General features: G+C 35.6%; 1 protein-coding gene across 4 annotated transcripts in view; it reads right to left on the bottom strand.

Moving 5' to 3' along the window:
* The window catches only part of TAX1BP1 (Tax1 binding protein 1), a 63,415-nt gene that overhangs the window by 8,159 nt on the left and 33,220 nt on the right, over positions 1-22,036 (bottom strand). The window contains exons 6-16 of one of the 4 annotated variants that reach the window (XM_075083136.1): positions 20,001-20,149; positions 19,778-19,868; positions 18,342-18,527; positions 15,838-16,065; positions 14,244-14,390; positions 12,902-12,995; positions 11,608-11,726; positions 10,092-10,217; positions 8,139-8,210; positions 4,134-4,308; positions 3,632-3,780 (exon numbers count right to left, since the gene is read on the bottom strand). In XM_075083136.1, the coding sequence (XP_074939237.1) occupies positions 3,632-3,780; positions 4,134-4,308; positions 8,139-8,210; positions 10,092-10,217; positions 11,608-11,726; positions 12,902-12,995; positions 14,244-14,390; positions 15,838-16,065; positions 18,342-18,527; positions 19,778-19,868; positions 20,001-20,149 (1,536 nt within the window). The remainder of the gene's footprint in view (positions 1-3,631; positions 3,781-4,133; positions 4,309-8,138; positions 8,211-10,091; positions 10,218-11,607; positions 11,727-12,901; positions 12,996-14,243; positions 14,391-15,837; positions 16,066-18,341; positions 18,528-19,777; positions 19,869-20,000; positions 20,150-22,036) is intronic. The other 3 variants (XM_075083137.1, XM_075083138.1, XM_075083139.1) reach the window with 3 other exon arrangements.

Below are 22,036 nucleotides of genomic sequence, written 5' to 3'. Positions count from 1 at the left end.
GCCACAGCTCTAATCTATTACTGTAACTGAAAGGCTCATGTTTCCTCCTTGAGATAGGCAGAAAGATCAACCAACGCTGGCTCACTGAGATTTTTAAGCAGTGTATTGCTGGAAAGTACCCATGATGGCAGCCACACCAGCTCAACAGGCTGACACTACTTCTTCATTGGGAAGGGAAATAGAGAACCGCCTTTCTGTTGATGTAGAAAACTATGATTGATCCTTATCAGTAAGAAATTTACAATCCGAATGACACAGAATAGAAACCATCTTTTTAATATACTGCAAACAAGGTACCAGGTTAGATTTTGTTCAGATTAAGACAAAAAGCATATAAATGGATCATTATCCAGGAACACAAGATTCCTTTAGGCGAAAGTAAACTCAACACCTCAAACAAGTCTGTTACAAGACTGATGAAAATGTTTGCACTAAAAATCAAATAAAACAAGTAAAAACCAAAAACACCTTATGAAGACTTTTCAAAAATAAGGAGACACATGGGATTCCTGTACAGAAGATTTGCATCAATTTGAATAGGTACAAGATACTTCACTGAAGAGGACAATTTCAGTTCAAGTCAAAGATTTTACCACTAAAAAGACTACTAAGGAGTCCTGACTTTCTCTGAATTTGTCTTGCATTCCCCCTAACACCTCCTTCCCCACATCATCTCACGTTCTCTTCAGTTTGCAGGCTGATTAGCCAGCTGTTGGCTGCCTGTTAGAGCAAGAATTTATTAAGGTCTCTCTTGTCCCAAGCAATTGTCAAAAAACCTGTAGGAAGTCCCATCTAACACCTCTACCACATGTCAAACACGGCTGAATTTAGCAGAACAAAGCAAAAACAATACCCAGAAAGAAATAAAAACAGGGGCAAGGCAGCAAAACAAAAATCTGAACAAACTGGAAGAGAATTCTGTTATGAGCAGACACCAGAGTACAGACGAACAGAAAACAGATACTCAATTACGTCAATTCACAGCACAAAGAACACTGTATCCATTGTTTAAGTGCTGAAATGGTCCAATGAAGGCAAAGGCTTTAAAACTCAAGGACTATCAACACGTAGAGTGGAAACGTGCAAACAGACAAATGCACAAAGGCAAATTCTAGATTATTCTCCTGGTGCTTAGGATGACATCGCAGTTGGAAAGAGTAACTCAACGTTTACAAGGAAAGGTCAAGGTTGTAAGAGTTGCAGAGATGTGGTTTGCAGGGTTGAAGCAATTCTACCTAATCCCCTGTCCAGAAAACAGTTCTGGTAATAGCACTCAAGTTTTTTCCTCTGTCATCCAGAGTGCTTATGAAGCCACCCAACTGCACCAAAATGTAAACAGCAACTACAGCAGGTAAGTTTGACTTGCTATAGACCTCCTCACAGTTCACTGACCTATTCCTCAGGCTAGATGAGTACCCTAAAGGAAAGGAGGCTCCATTTCTGGCCTTCATTCTGTAGAAGTAAGTCACAAAGCTTTTCTCACACAGGCGCGCACACACTTCCCTTCTCTCACCTTACAGACTGAAAAAAGCCTATTTCAGTCATATCTGAAAAGTCTGTTTACAACTGTGTATATACAACCTCTACTTCATTCTCCTGTGTATCATCATGTTGGCCCAGGGTCTCAAAGATCTGTCATCGTAGATAAATAATGTAGATGTGTTCATCATCATAGCTAAACTACCACCAAAACAGCCACAAAGTGCTGTAAGTGACCACAACACCCTGAAGCTCCTAAACTAATAAACATGTAGTCCTAGGAATGTGGAGAGGAACACCACACAGGTCTGTACAATGGTAGCGTTTTAAACAAAGCAACAAGACTACCCATCCTTTTCTTCTGGGAGGGAATCCTTCCCCCCAGAAAAGGCTCTACATCTTACTGGTTGAAAAATGCACAGAATTATATCTTAAACAGCTTATTTTAGAAGTCAGTACAACAAATGTAATCTCTTCACGTTTATCATTTCATATATGCTGTTGCTTCTGCACAAACGACAGGCTCTCCTTTGTAATGAACTGCCTACATATGTAGAAGCTTTCCCTGGTTATTTCTTTAAATACTGCATTACAACTGGTTTCTCTTTGCCATATTACTAAGCCTCTCTAGAAAGGTTGTTAAAACTACTCACTTCCATGTAAGTTTGTACACTACACATAGTCTATTTTTGGGAGAAGCAAGCAACTGATTCTCATTTGAAAGTAAAAAAATGAAGATATAAGTTATTTGATTTAAAGGCACCATTTCTCAAGCTGAACTTTATTTAAGCCTGTTATATTCCTCCTCATTACAAAAATCCAAGCTGTGTCAGCAAACGAGCACAAGACTCTAGCGCTGTTTCTCTTGGGTTTGGCAAGAGGGCAAAGCACACAGATCAGAAAGAACACCCTGCTAATTAAACTGAAGCAGATGACTAAAGAAGAAAAGAGCTTGTCATATGTAATATCTATGTCAAGAATGATCAGATTAAATATGCAAAATGTGAAGTAAAGGTGGGCAACAGCATTAAGCTCACATTCTAGATCTCGAACCGGCTGCAAAAGTTCTGACAGTTTCTCTAATTATTCACAGTAATGGACAGTGGGGGCAAAAGGTAGGAGGGAGAAATACATTTTTCTCCATTATAGGTGCTGAGCACCAGGGCTAAAATCATGCCTGTCTGAACACTGATCAGTTTCTGCAAAGGTTAATAGCAATTAAATGTGGCAAACTAGACTAAATGAGAAACAGGTCATGATACCACTGTACTTGCAAAGAGCACAATACTTTGCAGAAAGGTATTTCTTGTTTAATATTTTTGAAGGTGCGAGAGTACTTGGAATAAGAAGATAGTAATAAGTTTGTTCCTGTTCAAATTAAGACATATGGTCCAGTTTATTACAGAAGCTAATTTACTAGAACCACTTGTTATACCAGAACATGCAAGTTAACTGTATCAAAAAGAAAAGCTAATCAGTTTCCACTTAAAACATACAAAGCCCTACAAAAATCAGTGAGAATCTGTCACTTTCAGTCTAATCAGCTTTAGATAGGAGTCACTAGCTCTTCCAAATACATGCCTAACAGCAAAAAACATTCAAAATGGAAATTAATAAATGCAGATTTGCAGAAGACCAAACAAAAGATTAATATAGGAGAATGAAGTATCTACCACAATACAAATTTTCATGCAGCACTTAATTGAAAATACTGGTATCAGAATCCTTTAAATTTTTATTTGTTCTGTTACAATTTAGTTCCTACATAGAAATTATAAAATGAGTGAGACATGCCTACTTTTTGAGCTCTTATTCTACCACATAGGAGAGGAAAATCAGAATTAGTTGAGATTACTTGGATTTTTCTACTTTAGTATTTAAAAAGACTGCGAAGCTACTGTTCCAATACCAAAACAAGCTGTCAGTAACTCAAGAGACTGGGGAAACAAGTATATTAGCATCGATGTGTAGAGTTTCCTCCTTCAAAGCAAAATTCAACTAAAACACTGTTCCGGGAAAAGAAAAAATCTATTCTGGATTTACACAACAATAAATCAAGCTTATCAGATATTCAAAAATCTATGTGCAACTCAATTACTCATCAGTAAACATATCGAGGGGAAAAAAAAAATAATTAAAAAAGGTAACTTGCGTTGCTATCCTCAGGATCTTCTAAACCATCAGGCCGACTAAGATTGCGTGAAGGCTGACTACACACTACATCATCTTCTAGCTCCCAAAAGGAAGTTCTAACAGGTGGTCTTTGGATCTCATCAGGATTAAAAGCGCCATCTGCTCCATCTGAAGAAAAATTAATTAGAGCATCTTTGTTCAGCAGAGTTTGTATTTTGAAATTACAGATGTGCTACCTTACATTTAAAAAAAAAAAATCAAAACTTAAACACATTTTCAGTTTAGGTAATATAAAACAACAGAAGAGAAATCAGCTTTTTCAAAAGGTGTTTCTTTAAAACTGGTTTACTTTATTGCTTCTCCTCAGTAAAATAAAGGCACTTAATTGAATTCTCATCAGTCAATAAAGGCTCTGTACACCAGCATAAGGATTGGTGGCACTTCACCTGCATTCAGCGAGCCATTGCTTTTGAAACAGTGAGAGACACATTGGGGTGGGGGGCAAGGCAGAATTTACTTACCTCTTCTTTCCTGAACTGCATAAGGGTTTCCATATTGCAATACTGGTAGTCTGCTTGGTACTGCAGGAACTGGTCCGTTTTCCTCTGAATACGGGTTGCGAAAATGTAATGTCTGTTGTGAAATCTGTCCTTCCCTCACCCTTCCAGTTTGATTTCCTGATGTCCTGCCAAGTTCCTAAATAATGCGAAATTTGACATGTCATTAACACATGGAGTCCTAACAAAGTGTGAAATTTTTATGAAATATTTAGATTTGGTTTTAATAATACATCTGCTAACCTTCCTACTCTCTTTTCATCTTGTTCTAGTACCAAATACACCACATACCAAACCTATATTATTATATTATTAGAAATTAGTGCTATTTTTCACAAAGGTAATCCAGACTAGGTTACTTATTTCAAATAATATTTATACCACAAGCATCATATGGAACAACACTGTACTTGTACTACTATCTAATTACAAATGAGTGGATTTTAAATTTGTGAGTTTTTTCATACACAGATTCCAAAATTATTACACTTCCCGTGAAAAATTTGCCTTCTATGAACTTAAGTGAGCAAAGTTCTAATTAATCTTTCTTCCTCCTTCTTTATATCCTCACCTAATTTATATATACATATTTGTACAGTGTAGCCTACTTCCAAAATTCAGTGTTTTCACCCAAAATATAAAGTTGTTGACTTTATTGAGTGGCTTAAACAGCCTGCTTTATTTAAATCTGTTGTTTAAGTATTTGTCAGAAAGGCAATTAATTCTTTCAGAAAAGCTCAAACAGAACTCTTAAGAAATTAATATACTTAAAATTCTACATTTTTGCATATAATCCATAAAGATAGTAATTATTATAAACTACTAAATGGTTTTTATAACTTATAACCTGTTAGAAGCCTACGCCAATATATATGTTATAAGACAGTAATTAAAGGGACTTAAGTGTGGTCAGTGCATCAGCTGTAATTCATCCAAAGGAAAGTCTTTTTCATCCTTCCATTTAATAAAATAGGTTAAGGGAAAGAGAGCATGTATGCCAAGAATATCCAAAGGAAATCTGCCATTTACAATTCGGAACCAAACAAAAAAATTCTGAGATGTAGAAATGAAAACAATTATTAAAAAACAGAGACTGTTAAGACAGATATGCTTTCCAATCATTTTGTTCTTTCTGTTTAGCATTTTCTACTGGATTCTCTGGGTTCATGTTTAGTATCTGCTGATGTAACATTAACAAAAACCTCGAAGATGGAAGTGTGCTTTTTCCCAAAAGACTTTGAATTGAAACGTAAAACCAAGACTTCAGTTAGCGATTTAACTACATGAGAAGTAGTAAAATGTCGCAGTTATTAAAAGGAACAACTCAATGTCTTTTTCTTAAAGACAGGTAAACTTCAGCTGAAGCGCTAGAATACAAAAAAAAAAAAAAACAAACCAAAAAACCAAAAATCAAGTAGCAGTAACTACTCCAAAAACACCACTCACATGAAAAAAGATGGAGATTATACATTTATTGCTATACACATACTATCAGGTTTCAGACAAAGGGTTTGGAGTATAACAGCAACATCATAAAGTCATTTTCTAACAGGAAAAAAGTAGTATCTACAAATGGTAAGGCAGGTTACAGCAAGTATTCTTTTTGGAGCACTGGCCGTAAAGACAATAATGTTTATTTTCTTTTAGAAAAACCACCTAATACAGGACAACAGAATTTCTGCCTAACACCCTCCAAATAAAATATCCTCCTGTAGATGTGACATAAAAGTATGCTAGCGTTACTTTAGATTTATAGACTAAATTTCATATATGATTGATACGGTTAGGGTTAAATGGTTAGGATTACATCTTAAAGTTTTAGTGAGCATGTAAAATCTAAATAATTAATCTTTACTCAATACAAAGCAGGAACAATTAATTATCAGTGAAATTAAGATTTTCCTTTTTAAAATCAATTTCTTCTGCAATATGGAAGCAGTTTAGAATGAGAGGCAGTGGCATTAATGCTTTTATTTTAGCATCACGTAAGATTAAAACAGAATGTAGATCAAAGTGACTGTAAAAAGGTGCTGTAAAATAGCCTAAGCCAGAAGTTGGACAGCTAGGGTAGAGACTGATTTTTAAAAAAATCATCAAAGGCTGTATAAGTATGTAAATAAAATAGAAACCAAGTAATTTTATAGGTTTGAAGAGACAGCAAGTGAACATTTTTAGCATGGTATGTTTGGCGACATTCATAAACAAACACTGATAATGGAGTATAAATTGAAAAGCTGTTTACTATACTGTGCTTAACCTTTTAAATCATGGTTGCAGTCTAGTAAGGCACTTTGATTCTTCTTTGTAATGTAAATATCTATAAATTTGGTAGACAAAGTTTCCAAGCTTTTATAAGCTCCATATTTTATTATTACAGTTGTTCTTCTTATGTGTGGTGTTTAAAATTACCCCCTCCAGCTAAACCTGATTCACCAAAACTCAACTTCTATTTTGCTTTCTTTTGAATTAGAAAAATATGAGAGCTATTAAAAATTACATCTTTGGTTAAAAAAAAAGCTAACTTAAATACCAACTACTTGACAATCTAGACTTTTACAAAACACTTCACTAGGTTCATCTGAAATTAGTTTAACTCCCATTTATCAGTATGCAAATCCCTGTCTTCACTAAGTATTCTGTTCACACTGGATTTCTCAATGTAATAAAGACATTTTATTACTTCACTTTTCAGTAAAACCTAGCTTTAATTAATAGTCATATAATACCTTAGAGGTACTTCCAACATTAGAACATTAGCATTAATATTTCAGAATGTCTGGTTTAACAGTAATGGTAATGACTTTGATTAGTCAGGGAAGTCTTGACAGTAGCAGTCCATTTTCTATCATGTATTTAAAAACACAGTATTGTTTGTGTATCTTTCTTTTCTGATAAAGATCTTTCTCCAGTTATAGTTTACCGAAGTCACTACTGTCACATGTCAAGCTGCTCTTATTATTACAAGCAGTGAATAAGAGAACTAAAGATGTCAAAAGGATTTGGTTGTACGCACACACCACGAAAAACCTGGAGATTATACTGTTGAAATGTCTGCATCTCTTGTTATAGGGCAACACTGGATAAGAGCAAAAGTAACCCTAACTAGTGATGGAAAAAATAAACTGTCAAGCTAGGTATGTACCATTCGTGACTTACGCCAGGAATCCAAAGAGAATAAGGTTTACTGATTGTGCTGCCTGTCAGCCAGTAACTCCTGAAAGTATCACGGAGAGGCTGTCTCAAAGAAATTAAAGTCCTGCAAGTTTTGTTAACTGATGCTCCCTTAGAGGACAGAAAGGCTGCAGCATGAGCTCAGTAATAATCTTTCCTATTTGGCCAAGTAGCCCATGCACTGAGCTCGTATCAGCCTCCAGACACAACAGGGCTGAACGTCTTTCACTAAGAGATGCAGCCTCCTTCCTGCTTTACTCCTCTGTAAGAGGACTGAAAACTTGTAGGAAAACAGTGCTGCGGCTGCTGAGATGAGAAAGGAATATAGGACAAACACTGGTAGGAATTCCTATGTTCTGTGAACTGTATGGGTAGCTGCCATTTCAGATAATTAATTTATACAGAGTAATCCAAATCTGCAACCCGAAAAAAAATATTTTAGATCCTGGATGGAATATCATTCTAGACAGGAACTAAGAAATAATTATTGACACAGTAATGTTTTTGTTAGATCATATGCAGAAAACATTTTAGAATACTATTACAGAACAAACTACTATTTTCAAAGGCTGGGTCAGTTTTGGCAAGTTGGTATACTATGGTGTACATTTTTTTAAAAAAAACATATTAACAGAACTTGTAGTTTAAAATGCTAATTAATTTTGGCAAAATATCCAAATATGGAAAGGTATGTTTAAAGAGTAATCAAATTCTCATTTAGAAATAAATTGCAATTCCTCAAACCAAAAAGCCTCACAAGTGTCAATTTACAAAATTTAACAGGAATCCTGACAATACCTTCCCACTTGTAAAGAGTTCCAACTGTGATGCCAGTTCCTTTATTCGTCTCTCCTTTTCCGCAAGCTGAACCTATATGAAAAGAAGTTTGAGGTTCCAATATTAGTGAATAGAAACTACTTCCCTGCGTATATATTGTGAAAACAAAGTTCAGTGATTAAGTTCATCTTTCACATGGAAATTATTTTGTCTACTATGGTTACATGCAACATCTCATACTCCTACAAATCAAAACCAACCATTCTCCCAAGTTCATCTGCTGGGTAAGAGGAGTACATTAGCAGCCTTTTCTTGCCAGTTTTCAGAGAACAGTTGTAGAATGATAACATCCCAAGTTAAAAACCAGGAGTAGTGTCAGTAATACTAATGGCAGGAGGGACACCACTGCCCAGAAACTGTTGCAGGCTTCAAAGCCTCATCTCATTAGTTCTAAAGAGTGATGTATTTCATTCACTTCTCTACAGCTCTTACATCCCACTACAGAACTGAGAGAACCAAAACTTCCTCTTACCTCAAAGACACTAAATTTGTTTCACAAACATCTACCTTGTGTCTCTGTTGGGAGCTCTGGGAGGAGATGCAGCTGATATATTACACAATTCTTCCAGGCTTCCTCCCTGCTTCAAAATTATTATTTAAATAATCTTTCTCTACAAAGGGCTATTTTATTTGGATCTGGTTACTTTGGAGACTGCCTCTCCACTTGTTTTTCTAGCATATAAGCTCAATGCCCTGCAGAGTTTTGTTTTTTTTTTTTGTTTTGTTTTTTTGTTGTTTTTTTTTTTAATTCTGAAATTCCCTCTCCTAGTGCAGGTCAAGAGAAAGAAATCTACCGAATGGGAAGAAAAGCTCACTACTTCTCCCCCATCTGCACCCTCCTGAATGATAACAAGTCTCGAATTGCAGTGAAAATGCTTTTAATTTCAGAACCAATTATTTATTACTCCTGCTGTTCAGAGGTTAAAAAACAAACTTATTTTACATTAAATTATGCATGGCAACCGATCACTGCTAATTATTAAAATTAAATAAGTTGGAAAGAGTCATGCATTTTACAAAATTGAACTTAGAGCTTTGGAAAGTGTTGAAAAAGGACAGCACAGCCTACAGAGTGCTGAAATGAGCTGTACAGTAATTCAGTATTTTATACAGAAAAAGTGCTGTAATTTCTAATGGGAGGGGGCTCCTACCAGAACTGAAACAATCACAGTTCAATTTAGTCCCTGTTCATCGCAATGGGCAAAGATGAGCAACACAGAGTACTCTATCCTGTCAAGTACACTATTACCACAACTGAAAACAAGCACAAAAGCTGGTCTTGTGGAAATCTGTTGCTCTGATCTTGTCCTTGTTGACCTAGAAAGCCACTTCAACATATGTACTACAAATCCATGGCCTCAAAGGTTAGGCCCTGTGTAAGCTAAAGCTGCCCATTATGCCTGACTTCCTGGTGCACGTGTTACATCACTCTACTAAGGCTATAGCTGAGATCCTCCAAATTAAAATCACTCTTTTATGATTATTTTTAAAACAATATATCACTCATCTTCTATCTAGTTAATTCAGATAAAATGCATTAGACATTACTACACTAGTAATGCAGCGTGCAATATGAAGATTTTGGACAAATATACCAATCAGTATTCCTGCTAGCATTATAGTAAGCAACAGGAAATTAGAACTCTATTTATTCTTTTATTGTAATACAAGACTAACGCCATTTAGAGGTTTGTCTAAATCCACATCATTAAAAGACTGACAGCCATTTGGTAGTATACTTGCTAGGTCTGTCTTACTTTAAAAGAAGCATTGCAAGACTGTGGTGTTTCGACAAGTGCAAAACATTTACTGTTTTTCCCCCGTTAAAACTGTTCATTGCTTGAACTATTAGAAATGAGCAACTACATAAGAACAGGACACCATTGATTGCCATAAACAAAGTCTGTAACTTACTTTATACTGATCCTCCATTGCTGCCCGCTGTAATTTTATACCCTCATTGATTTTCACTTGTTCCTTCCACTTCAGCTCCAGTTTAGCTAGTTCATCAGCATAAACACTGCATTTCATCTTCTCATCCTAAAGTAGTTGACACCATGGCATGAAATATTTACAGTTTTAAGAAATTTCCCCTCCCGCCCCAACAATGACACTGTGTAACTCCATGCTTTTAGAACGAGACCATTTACAAATGGCTTCCACAAGAAATCAAGCCTGACTCAAGACTTTGAAGAGGACAGGACCACTGAACACTGCACAAACGATGTTCAGTACATATTTTTTTCTTGCCCGATTTTTCAACAAGCTGGTATTCCTCTTTAGCTTCACGGTTTCAAGTTTCTTTCTACCCTAATACTACACTGTAACCATGACTGTCCTTTCAAGTGTCTCACTTCAATACAAAATCTTTCCCCATGCAGCTTTTTCAACCTAAATATCTTTCATCCAGAAGGTCAAAGGCAAAGCTTTCCTCAAGCATCACAATAGAAGAATTAGCCAGCAGAAGCTAACGCAGGCTCTCCATAGACAGGGTAATGAGCAGAATTACATGACAGTTGTTACATCCTGGAGAGCACATTAAAATAGAGTAATCTGCTTGTGATAAATAAGAGAAACAAGATTATAAACTTAGTCCTTGGCAGTTTGTGAATGTATTATGACTATATGAGAACAAAGCATATTGAAGTAGAGAAAAATTTGAAGTCTTAAATCTTAATTCAAACTGTTCTGACTTCATAATATTGAGCAATTTTTTTAATCCCCAAACAGTAAACAAATGAACAGATATAAGACCCAGAAAGCTTTTTTTAAACAATTCTACAACAGCCAACTTTTCACCAGCATCACTGATGCAATACTCCATCATACATACATCCAAATCAGTTAAATGAAAATCAAGTTAGGACTAACAGGTATTAATATTTGAAGGGCATTACTATTGCAGCTACAGCACTACTGGTGCCAACTTTGGTCCAGCGAACCATATGTATGACTGAGCCCAAGCTAGCAGACCGCACCCACTCAGACATCAAAACAGCGTAAAAGGCCAGGACAGTCATATTCGCAGGCAGTTGTTACACTTGAACAGCACATCAGATAAACACTGCTACAGTTGTTCCAGACATTAGCTGGCTTATAGCAACATGTTGTATTTGATTTATAAAAGCAATTAAATCACAGTGGAGGAAAAAAAAAAAGCGCAAAACTTTAAGCATAGCAGTAGTAGTTTTGTTCATTTGTTTTACTGCATCTGGGTTATCCTGAGGGGTCCTTGACTGGACTTTCTAACACCACAGGAAATCGAGAGCTGACTTAATAAAAATGTCTTTTCTAATGTTAAGATTTCTGCCATAACGGTGGTGTATCACACAAACAAGCAAGGCAACTCAGCTGGGTAGGCTTTGTGGTTTTAAGACTTAGCATCTATAGCTACTTTCTCTTCAGCTTTCCAAAGCAGTTATTTACTTACTGCCAACATTTGCTTGCATTTCTTATACTTCTCTGTTTTCTGAGCAATTTCTTTATTCATTTCACGTACTTGCTCCTTTACCATGAATTCCGAAACTATATCAGATGAAATGGGGCTAACTGTGAACATTGAAGAAAAAACAAGAATATTGATTTTTTTTGTTCCATAAATAAAGTTTGTATAAGCGAGATGACAGGTCAATTTATAGTGCATCAAGAACAGAGTGCTCCTTGTTACCCAAGCAAATCGTTAATCAGAAACAATCAGTGTTATGTGGCTAGTGATATGCAGGATCAGCAATCATACCAGTGTGTCTGTGTTCAGTTCTCTCGCAGACTGAAGATGAACATAAATATTTTTTACATACTACTAAGGTCAATGTAAAAAAATAGAAACAACCCACAGAGAGACAGCTCCCCCCTTAATCCCAAGAAACTAAACACCAGAATACATATGTTCTCAGATCATGCTAGATATTTTATTCTTCTGTAAAAACATGAAGTCCCTCAGCAATCTACTTTGTCCCATCACAAACTATAACAAAGCTTGCTGGGATTCTGTTTATTTTAGGAAATGCTTATATTTACTGAAGACTGGAGAAAACTGACAGAAATTACAACCTACGGTGTGTGAATTATAAAGTAACACAAACAAAATTAGTGAGCATTTACTGGTATTTATCAATTTAAATTGAATAATAAACCAGGCTTAGTTTTAACCTATTTTATGTTTACGTTTTAAAAGATTAGTTTTGTAAGAACTTAATACTTCACAAAAAATAAAACCTAGTTAAACATTTTCTAATAAACCACTACTGCCTATAAATCAGAGATTAGTCTATAGATTTGACTTTGCCATCACATAATCAGAACTTTTCAGTGGATTTGATTTTACAGTAGAATGCTACAGTGGATAGTCCTTGTAACAGGACTGCAAATTTACCATGCTACTGTACGCTACTTGCAAATTTGAGGAGGGTGGTTTTTTTTCATGAATTGTTTAATTAGCTTGGCAAAACCAGCTCTGTGTTAACCATCAAGCAGAACTCAAGAGTTCAGTCCTACTGACTTTGACAAATATCAACTGAACTGTTTTGAAAAAATACATGAAGTTAATCATGAATATTACCACTTGAAAAAGACACAATATTTTCAGATGAATTTTCACATTTTTAATCATTGCTTTAACTAAAACATAACAAGTCCACCTACTTTATACTATACAATTAGGGACTACTTCACATAGACAATACTTTCAGGCTGATATAAATAGACAAAATTTAAGCTGTTGATACCTGGAGATGCAGACAACTTTTTGTCTGTAACGACGGCAGTAGCTGTCTCAACGTTAGATGCATCTGTCAGTTTCTGCTGATGCCCTGCAATTTTCTTTGTGAAAAGAAATTTTGTTTTGGTATTTAATTAAATGAAAGCCAAAGCATAAAGTAACATATATCTTGCACTATCATCTCCTCCAAAATTGGACTAGGTGGAATTGCTGATTAAAACTGGAGGTAATAATATGCAAACACATTGAATTCTACTAACACTGAAATTGCCTCAGACTATGATTTTTATCATCTTACAGTATAAAGTTCTTTTTTGCTAGAAATAGTATTTTCTACACAAATTACTAGAAAAATCTAATTTTCTAGCAAATCAGTTACACTTAAATCCATCAACTTAAATCTAATATTCCATCAGAAAATGGAGTCTTTATTACTAATGAGTGCTGGACTTCTGGTGTCATAGTGAAATTTAGTGTTTGTTATCAGATGTACAACACAGCCAAAGATGTAGAATATTTTTAAGGAAAAGCCTCAGGCGTTCTGACATGACACCTCATTCACCATTGACCTTCTGGATGAGAACACAACTTTTTGAAGTAATCTGTGGATCAAAGCTGGGTAAGTACCCCATTTGTTCTGTGGACAGCAGAAACACTGCTGTCTATATTTCTTAAGAATTCACATTTGTACATTTTGCCATTACTCATATGCCTTTTCCCAATTTGAGCTCCACTCCAACTCAGTCACTAGTTTTTACAAAATTCTGAAGAACTCTGCTCTCAAACCTGTTTGAAATTCACTAACAGGTTCAGTTACTAGGTGGCATAAGACTCACATCATCATTGCAAAAGCCTCATTTATTTATGGAGCAAAGCTTATAAGAGTGGTAAGAACAGAAAAATTACATATGGGATACAACTATATACTGTGTTCTAGAAACTTCCTTCCCACTTCACTTTGAAACCCTCCAAGTTCTCCATTTTCCCCACTTTTGGGTTTGGGTTTTGGGTTGGTTTTTTTTGTGGTGGTACTGAACAGAGGTAGTAATAACGGATTTTTCCCTGCTTCAGTTTCAACATTCTTCCTTGAACAATGTTATGCATATAGGTTCATCCAAACTCTGTCAGCTTTCCACATACACCAGTTACTATAAATTCTACTCTTGGTTTTGACAACTATCTAAAAAGAATCATAGAAGTAATTTAGTTTTATGGAAGAAAATGGTAAATTAAAGAGCCATTGCTTACTGCATGTTTTAATCCTTTTTAAAAGCACAGGGTTTTGCAGAAGGAAATTAAACAGTTGCAGAAAGTTAAAAAGCAAGTGCAATTTCTCCCGTTCTACTTACTGCCTGTTCTGTAAACTTGTTTACTTGTTTTTGAAGTTTTTGACATTCTTTGAATTTTTCCTTGTAATGGTCAGCAGCCATTTGCAGACGAAGCTTCAGATCTTCAACTTCTCTGCGTAGTTCCTGCTCTACTGTGTTTGAAGTTTCCTTAAAAAAAAAAAATTAGAAACCATTCCCTCTTTCGTTCAAATACCACTATTCCCAAAAAAAGCGTTTTTTCAATTAAAGAAAGGATAATGCTCTATGTAAGTAGAGATGTTGTTCCTATTTTCTTTGTGGGAAGGAAAGGAATAAAGTGGTATCTGTGCTGAACTTCATTCCAAGTAGGACATACCGAGGGAGTGAAGACGCACTGGTAAAATACCAGAGGCAGGTAAGAACAATCAACCATTGGAATGATCTCCACAGGGAAGTGGTCAACTGGGCCACATTGGACACTTAAAATTCAGCTGGAGAGGGTGCTGGGCCATCTTGTCTAGACTGCGCTCTTCCTAGAAAGGTTGGACTAGATGATCCCTGAGGTCCCTTCCAACCTGGGATTCTGTGATTCTTATTCTGCAGGCTGATTAATGTATACAGTCTGAATGAATACCAAAAGTCTGAACACCTTCCAGCAGGTCTTCCAGCTATCTTATACACAAGTATAGCCATGTGGGAAAAATGGACAGTCCACAACTGTATTCCATCACACTTGCTATGTTTCTACCAGAAGTGGTTCAACTGAGCTGTAACACTGATACAAGAACTAAGCAAACTACATTTACCAACTGCGTATATGCCATATTCGGATACTTTCTGGTAATCTGAGTCATTCAGATGATCTGTTACTTCTTTCAGGATGCATCTCAAAGGCATCGTATATAATTGAAATTCTTAGAAAAAAACATTTAATTCTTGGTTATTTTAAATATAATAGTTGAGGGTTGTACTATTCACTTTGTATTTACTGCACTATTTTATTTACTGTTCAGCTCAATATATTTTTTCAAATTGCCACATCATTACAGTAATCCTAGTAGCGAATTAATCCAATACAGTGCAGTCACAGAAGATCTGGTACAAAGCTCACTTAAGTCACTTATGTATTAACTCACCGTATTTTCATCCAAGACTAAGAAAGTCAAGACAGTTTCATTACATTAATATTTTTATACTTACAAATACTAAAGCAAGGTAACTTTGACCACGCTATTGGAAGGACTCATAAGAATCAAGAGAGAATCCATCAATGAGGAAAAAAAATTCCATCCCTTTTCTTATCTGAATGAATTTTTGATGCTACTGTGGCTTATGTAAAAGAATTAAGAAAGGGAGAGGATTCAAAATAATATAGATAAATACTGTATTATTCTGTGAAAATAATCTGGGGGTGGAGAGGAGTTGCTGTAAATACTAGTAGAAATCTTGTGTCTTACCAACCTTCCAAATAAGCTAATATGCACTTGATTCAAGGTAATATCTTGGGTACCGTGAAAGAATTTTATAATAATTTGCACTAATGACCAGAAACATATTTTATTTCCCAATTTAGCAAAGCTAACTGACAGATTTTATAAATACAGATAAACTTCAGTACTAAATACTGACAATTTACCTGCTCATTTTTCAAAGCCGTGATTTTCTTAAGTTCAGCTAAAGCATCAGCAAGCTGCTTTTTCAATTTTTCATTTTCCAGACGTGCACTGTGAAGATCTGCCATCGTCTTATCTCGCACATTTACTGCATCGCTCAGCTCTTTTGACATTAGGACAGCTTCTTGTTTGCTAGCTTGAATCTGATCTTCAGCTTTCCGAAGCTGTTCTTTTAAAATACTTGCATCCTCCTGGGAAAGAGAAGAGAGGGAAGAGAATCCATCATTTTTTAATTCAAAGCTTAAATAACAGCTGGTATAGGGATTAGAAACTTTTGAAAGAAAAATCAAGTGTTCCTGGTGGGTTTAGCAAAGCCACTAAATCAAGAAGTTAGTATGAGTACCATTTTTCCCATTTGCCTTCTTTATCAACAATGGTGTGCAAACATATTTCACTATGACATAAAGGCAAATTTAAATATTTGTTATCTGTATATTTTTATGTATTTTTATCTATGTATATGTATTTTTTTATCTATCTATATACTATATATGCTGGATTTTTGTTGTATTTTCAGCTTTCGTTTTAAACATACACCAAACAGGGTCTTTCTCTTTTCCAGAACATATTTGTTCTTATCACCACAGAACGCTTAACAGACACAAATGGCCATCCAGCTTCAAAACCAAAGTTCATCCCACAGTAAGACACTGCAGGTAACAGAGTAAGAGGTCTTACAACACCTACAATTGGCTGATGTAAGACACTAAAGCAGCTTTGGGATGTTTTTCTCACAGATCCATTTCCCAAGATCTTGCACAACAAGCTTTTCAGAAGGAACTGAGAACAAAAAGTAACAAAGAGCAAGCTGTAGCATGCAGCAGTAAGACCCTCAGCACTGCTGCAGCTCCACAGGGCAGCCCAAGCACCAACTGACCAAGCTGCACTACTGGCCCCTCACTCCTCAGAAAAGCCCAGAGGGAGGAGAGAGAATTAATTCAGAGCTACGACAAGCTACTCAGCCTCTGAGCTTCCTGAGGGCATAATCATCTCCTATTCTTGAGTCTAGACATAAATTCAGGTATCTAGTCCATTACTTGTGATTTTTTGAATAATCACTAGCATAGCAAGTCCAGAGGAATATTAATATATTTTGTAAACACTTATGAAGATAGATAAACAAGGAAATGCCCTACAGTCCTGTCTCTTAGCTATTTTTACAGCATATGATGCATCAGTTACGTATTTCAGTAAATACCTGCAGTTTCTCACTATAAGACAAAAATGTTAATGATCCCATCAGAAACGTCACAGGCACTTCAAGATTAATAAATGACATAGATGTTTGGTTGCTTCAGTACTGGCACACACACAACCCCTACATGTTTTTACTTCAAAGTCAAATATAGTAGTAGTTTAATGCATTTAGAACCAAAACTGCAGAGCAATCAAAAGACTAAAACAAGGTAAGCTGTAACTTAAAGCAAGGCAGCGTGTTCTTTTGTCCTCTCACTATTTCCATTCTCAACAGCATTACTTTTCTACTTAACTTTTACATTCATAACTCACATTAATGCAATTTCTATTCTTTTGAGATCTAGATTGGTTTTTCTGTGAGAAGACTGGCAAGATACACAAGATAAAGTCACCTGCATATTCTGACTTTTCCATGCTGGCCCCAAAGGCTGTGTCTAAATTAAGTCTCTAGTTTGCATCAAGAGCACATTTGTGAAGCAAGATTCCCAGTCAATTCCACTATTACCTATCACACTGTAGATCACAGGACAGAACAGTCTCAGGGCACAGAAACTGCACTGCTTTTGGATGAAACGAAACAGGAAGATATGCATCAGGAACAAACACCTAATGGTACTCTATCCATAGCACCACACTAAAACTAGTCTGAAGTAACCCCACCTGGACTAAGGGCAGCATAAATACCAGTTTTTCTCCTATGATACCATGCTGCTTGCAAACCACAATGAGTAGCAAAAGTCACCTACCTCTTCCTTAGAAGTCCTACCGGCACTCTTTTGCCAAGTTCTCAATTTACTCCATTTATATGGTATCTTATCCTTTCACAGGTTTTACATCATTGTACCTTGACAGTACATTCACCAAACAAGTCCTTCAGCACATCTTTTGAAGACTCTTTTCTCCTCCATCACCTTCTTCAGTCTCGACATACCTACATTCTTAACTTTTCCTCAATCTCCTTACTTTCTCATGAAGCTAAAAGCAACTCAGTGCACCGCTTTTACTGGTGCTCTTTCACTGAACTCACAAATGAATTTTCACACATAGTTCATCTCACAGTTCATCATGAGACACATCAACAAGCTCAGAATGTGCAAAACTAGAATGGAATTCACTCTTCATTTTCCGTGTCTACTAGGAACACCATAATCCTCTCGCCTCTCAGCCTATACCCTGGTGATACCTTCAACTTTCTCCTTCCTCTTCTCAAACACATACAACCTTAGATATGTTTGTTTTAAACCAGGCCAATTTTATTAGTAATGCTTACCTTTTTGGATGAGGAGAGCAAAAAAGCTTTCTTCATATTTTCTTTTTCAGCTATAAATAGCTGTAATCTGCCAACCTCCTCTTTATAATACGATATCATGTTTTCTTTGTTTGCATCCAAATTCTTAAACGTCTGGATTTCTTTTACTAGTTTGGTGTTTTCTATTTCTGTATTCTTCAAGTGTATCTGTAATGATGCTAAAAAATGTCAAACTCTTCTTCCACATTATGAAAACTACTGTTTACCTGTCCGATTAAGTGTTCACTGAATTCTAACTCATCTCTGAGACAGATTAGAACAGGTAAAGAGAGAAATTAAACATTTGATAATATCACTGCCTCCAGCACAATATTTTGGCTGGAATCCTTTCAGCTCGATCATCTAACAATAGCTCCACTCTACAGCTAGAAATTGAGGCCCTGATTTCTGTCCTCATTAAATTAAAGCTTTTCAGAATTCACTCCTCTTTTCACAAATGCTGGACAACTAAGTACAAAAAAAAAGAAATTACTTGAAGAAAACTAAAGAGAAATTAAACTTCTGGTAGTATCTACTTGCAATCACCTAAGCAAACAGGACTACACCAGCAATATTGATTTCCATAGACAGCAAACTACTTCAACTCTAGAGCTGTTCTTAAGATCTCATCATCTATCACATTACGCCATTAAAGGATAACTGTTGCACTCAAGTGTTGTCCACTCAGAAACTAGATGATTTGTGTTGCTTATTTACAAAAGGATTCCATGCTTGTGAAAGGTGTTTCGAGATTTTATGACTTCTGGTGTATATATAACACTGCCACAGAAAGACATTTTCCTATGAACAGGAATAATCTTGTAAGCACACCTGATTTGTTTCATACAACCTAAGGATTTCATTATTTTTGCATATTAGACTTTTTTACACTGTATTTTATTTTAAATACCTGTGTGTCTCAACACCAGCAAAGAAAATCAGCTATGCTAGTAAAAATCACTGCAATATAGATCCTGTTAAAGTTTCTCAGAGTTATGCACAAGATGCAAGAATAGGGATCTAGAAAGCACAGTCTGGAGAGAGAACTTAGAAGAGTAAAAAGTAATTTACTTATGAAAAACTGTGTTAAGAAAACCAGTTACCGGGTGATGCGCTGCATGACTAAAGAACTTCCTCACTAGCATCTATTATTTTTTGTTACTATGCCTTCATTTAACAAATTGGTGATCCATTGTCCTTCTTAGACACCTTTTTATATTATGGGATGAATTCAGATGCTATTGTCCTCATTCATTTTTATATGACAACATCTATAACTGTCTTAAAAATCTGTTCACAGAAGTTACGTATTTCTTTTTTTCCTTAACAAATTCAATTTATCAGACTTCCATAAAAACATTATTACCTTTATTTCAAATCACTTCATTTCAGTTTATACAGGTAGAAGCAATAGTTACCTTATAAAGTTCTTTTTCATCCTTTTCTGTCTTTAACACACATTCAAGTTGCTCCTTCTCAAGCATCACCTTCTTCAGTTTGTCCTTCAGACTAAGACATTGACAAATTAATATTACAAAACTATTAATACAGAAAAATCAATGCATACATTAAATAGTTTAAAGAAACACCAATGAAAGAAACAGTAGAATAAGGAAGGTAAGGAACAAAATTACTAAATACCTGTCTAATTCAGTTTCTTTTGCAATGGCTTTTTGAGTAACAGTCATGATATCTTCTTCAAGCTGGAGAACTTTTGAAGCAGCCTCATCATGCTTCTTCTTCAAATCATCATTTTCAGTTTTAAGAGCTTCTGATGCTTGAGTATTATTCTTTGGAAAAAAATGCAAACAGATGCCATTTAAGAAAGCACATCTTCAGAACTAGAACATCCTCTTTGAATTAATGTTAAAATACGGTCATTAGATCGTAGAACTACATTAGTACTTCTATTTTCCTTTGTACTTTCTTTTACTTGAAAAGGAGAGCTTGCATTTGACCAGTTACACCACTCAAGTGAGCCATAGTGAAGACAACTTCAGGCAAAAGGAGGAAAAATAGAGTAAGTAAGAACTCCTTATGAAGAGCTAGTTACTAACTACATTCTCCTAGATAAAATATGCGGAAGGTCTCACAAAGCTCATGAAACAGTTGCGGAACTTATGTTTTGGATATTGGAAGCTGAGACAGAGGATGGTGACAACACCCAGAACAGATTCCTTTTGTTAGAAAACTGACAGATGCACGATGGGAAGCTACTTTTAAGTACCACATTCATTGTCTAATTGCAGTAATGTCTACACCATTCTAAGGCAGTGGACAGCTAAACATAGTCTCCGCCACAGCAAAATGGCCATTTAAAGTCAGGTCATCTCAAATAACCCAGAAAAACATTATTTTCAATATAATACTATTTTCTTGAGGGGGAAAAAGAAATAGTAGAACACACATACCAAGATACTAAGCTGAGCTTTATTAAATTTTGGTATCAGAAAGAGTAGTGTAATATCAGCCATGACAATGGTACGAATCAAACTGTGAACAAGGTCAAGACAGACTGACCAACATGCCTACCTAGAGCATGACTTACAGCATTTGTGCAGATTCTAAGGTACAAGTTGTCTTTCTGCTCTACATCTGGAAGATTAAAGCACTAGTTCATCTGTTCATTTCTAAACAAAGCTTAATGCCCTGAAACATCACAACTGTACTCTTACATCAAGAGAAACACATCAGCCAGAGTTTACAGAGAACCCCTACTGGCCAGATTCCAACCTAACTAACAATGTTTTAAGTACAATAAAATATAATGAGGACTGTTTTTACTCATTAATTGTCAAAATACACTGTTCACAAGTGTAATTAAGCCCCGCTTTTACAAGCAACTAAACAGAAGTTTGGGCATTATGATTTTTTGGGGGAGGTAGGGGGTGTTGAATTGTGAGGGGTGCAAATGTAGCCGATAATTCAATCACTTCCCAAATATCTACTTTATGTGCTGGTATAGTGTTTATTTTGTTACATGTAGGTTTTCATTTTTGTTACATATGCTATATATTAGTCCTCTTCTTTTTTTATTACAACTATTTAACATCTAAATAGCTTTATTATATGCCTTAATACAATAAAGAATTTCAGGGATCTTAAATGTGCCATCTTTTTCAAAAAAGGCACTGGAGGTGACCCATACTTTTCGTAAGGCCTGTATTTTTGAAGAGCTCTCAGTTTCCTGCAACCAAAAATATATGTACTTGGTGTAATGAAGGCAGGATATTTTAATTAAAGTCAGTATTCCAAGTAAAACTTGCTGTATAACCAGCAGCAACGCCACACATTGTAACTGCTTGCCCTTCCCTAGTGCAGTGGAGACTAATTACTTGCCCGTTTTGAAAGTCTAGTACAGTAAAAAGTCTAATTCAATGCATATCTGTGTTTTCTCTAAACAGCACTTTGGTATAACTGTAACTGTTGTAACCCAAGTGCCTTCAAAAGAATTTAATCTGATACATTATATATACAAACTGTACAAACAGTTCAAACAGGCTGCCAAAGGTAACATATATTAAAAGGAATTAATAGCCTGAAAAAAATTCACTCCACAAACAGCATTACAATTGATGCTGCTTTGCTAGTTATTCTAAGGGGACATGGTATTAAAATGTAAAAGTTCCATACTTAACAGATTCTCACCTAATAAACTTGTTTAGATACAACTAAAG

This window comes from Phalacrocorax aristotelis, chromosome 2 (genome assembly GCF_949628215.1).
Source record: "Phalacrocorax aristotelis chromosome 2, bGulAri2.1, whole genome shotgun sequence".
NCBI lineage: Eukaryota > Metazoa > Chordata > Aves > Suliformes > Phalacrocoracidae > Phalacrocorax > Phalacrocorax aristotelis.
Note: the sequence above shows the minus strand (reverse complement) of the source record. Positions and strands in the feature narration are given on the sequence as shown.